The sequence below is a fragment of the Lipotes vexillifer genome, unplaced genomic scaffold (genome assembly GCF_000442215.2).
Source record: "Lipotes vexillifer unplaced genomic scaffold, Lipotes_vexillifer_v1.1 scaffold518, whole genome shotgun sequence".
Classification (NCBI taxonomy): domain Eukaryota; kingdom Metazoa; phylum Chordata; class Mammalia; order Artiodactyla; family Lipotidae; genus Lipotes; species Lipotes vexillifer.
The window spans coordinates 2,107,414-2,109,242 of NW_006780945.1; the positions used below are offsets into that span (position 1 = coordinate 2,107,414).

Consider the following 1,829-nt stretch of genomic DNA (forward strand, 5'->3'; position numbering starts at 1 on the left):
CCCCCCCCCCCCCCCCCCGCTGTAAGCCCTGAGCACATCCCCTCTCTAGTGTCAGTTTCCTCATCTGCCAGACGCGGAGGTTGGATGGCATGACTTCTAATGCATCAGCCCTCTCGGATATCCACATGGAAGGTCAGACCCCAGCAGGGCTGGAGCAGCAGGGCAGACAGCCCCCGCCCCACCCTGGCCCTTCGCTTGCACCCCATTGCTAGAAGCCTGCTCGGCACACCATGACTCAGCCCTGGATCAGAAAAGAATCCTTACTGGTCGCGCTGGGGCTGGGTGAAACACTTCCCAGGACCCTCAGTGGGTCACGGTAGCAAAATGAATCCTCCAGAGTTGGCATTTGAGGCTAGTCACGTCTGAAATCACAGGTATTCTCTGCATATATGAGCATACACACACACACACACACGCACGCGCACACGCGTGCACATATATACATACATATACATGTATACGTGTGCACACATGCATATATATACATACACACGTATACACATATGTATACATACATGCACACATGCATATAGGTGTATTTTAAACAAAAAGTAGTGCTCTCTACACACTGTTCTGCCCTTTGTTTTGCCTTGGTTTCACATAGTAAATCTTGGAAACTCGCTACAGGCACATAAGGAGCTGCCTCATTCATTCTGATGGCGGCGTGGTATTCAACAGTGTGGGCATACCAGAATTGCTGGAACCACCCCCCTACCGACGGGTTTAGCTTCCTTCCAGTCTTTGGCTAGCACACACCCTGCTGCAGTGAATATGCAGTGACTTCACACATGTGTCTGTGGGATAGATTTCTTTTGTCAAATTTCTGCTGTCCTTGGAGGTTATTCCAGGCACACTCCTGAGAGTTTGGGACGAGGGTCTTGTTTACTCACAGTGCAGCCGGATCACTGACGTTTGGTACTTGATACATTCTCTACACCGTATGAATCAACCACACTTGTACACAGCTTTGCAAATTTGCTTTAGTCTTTCCCCAGACTCTGTCCTCCTTTTCCACCAACCAGGCCTGCCCTCAGGATAGGCACCACTTGTCTGCTGGGCATTTTATTTTGCTCTGTCCCTTATTAAGCTCGGATCACAGATGGCACTGTACCCATGGCATGAAGTGACTGGCAAGGGGTCACCTTTTGGAAGCACCCACGCATAGGGCTGAGAGAAATTTGCCAGACACCTGCCTGGCTATAGAGGTACCTGAAAACATTGATGGTTTTAGCTGAAGGGGCCTCTTCCATCACCTCCACCGCATCCTCATCATCAAAATACTCCTGGTAGATGTCAATGGCGTTATTCTGCTTGATGCAGTGCTCCATGATCTGAGGAGGACACAGCGGGAGTTCTTAGCAGTAAAGGGAGGTCCTTTCAGCCTGACCAGGGCTGAGATGGAGTCTGGGAGGCACGAGAAATATCTAGTAGTCTTTTCCCAACCTTCCAGCCCATGCATTTTCAATGGGGGCAACATCTACCCCCCAAAAGGGTGGAAATTGGTTCTTGGGGGTAAAATATTATTACTTTTTTATACAAAGTACAGATATACATCCAGTACATAAATATACAGTACAGCTACGGTATTACATTTTCATTGGGGTGGGGCGATGTCTAAAAAGGCTTGTTGGGGGACAACAACGAAAAAAAAGGTGAAGAAACACCACTGCTCCAGGCAAAGAGAATTAGTAACCACCCCATATATGGCATCCATCTCCTGTTTCCTCCACCCAGAAGGCCATTCCCCGTTATTCCAAATGTCCAACAAGGAAAAGCTCAAGATCAAGTGCCACCTCTTCCAGGAAGACTCCCCTGATACCTTCAGCAGG

The 1,829-nt window shown here is 48.9% G+C and overlaps 1 protein-coding gene across 1 annotated transcript in view; it reads right to left on the reverse strand.

Annotated features, from left to right (window-relative positions):
- DNAI2 (dynein axonemal intermediate chain 2) overlaps window positions 1–1,829 on the reverse strand; it is a 19,846-nt gene that overhangs the window by 15,664 nt on the left and 2,353 nt on the right. Inside the window, exon 3 of the mRNA XM_007454416.1 lies at window positions 1,210–1,331. Within this exon, the coding sequence (XP_007454478.1) occupies window positions 1,210–1,331 (122 nt within the window). The remainder of the gene's footprint in view (window positions 1–1,209; window positions 1,332–1,829) is intronic.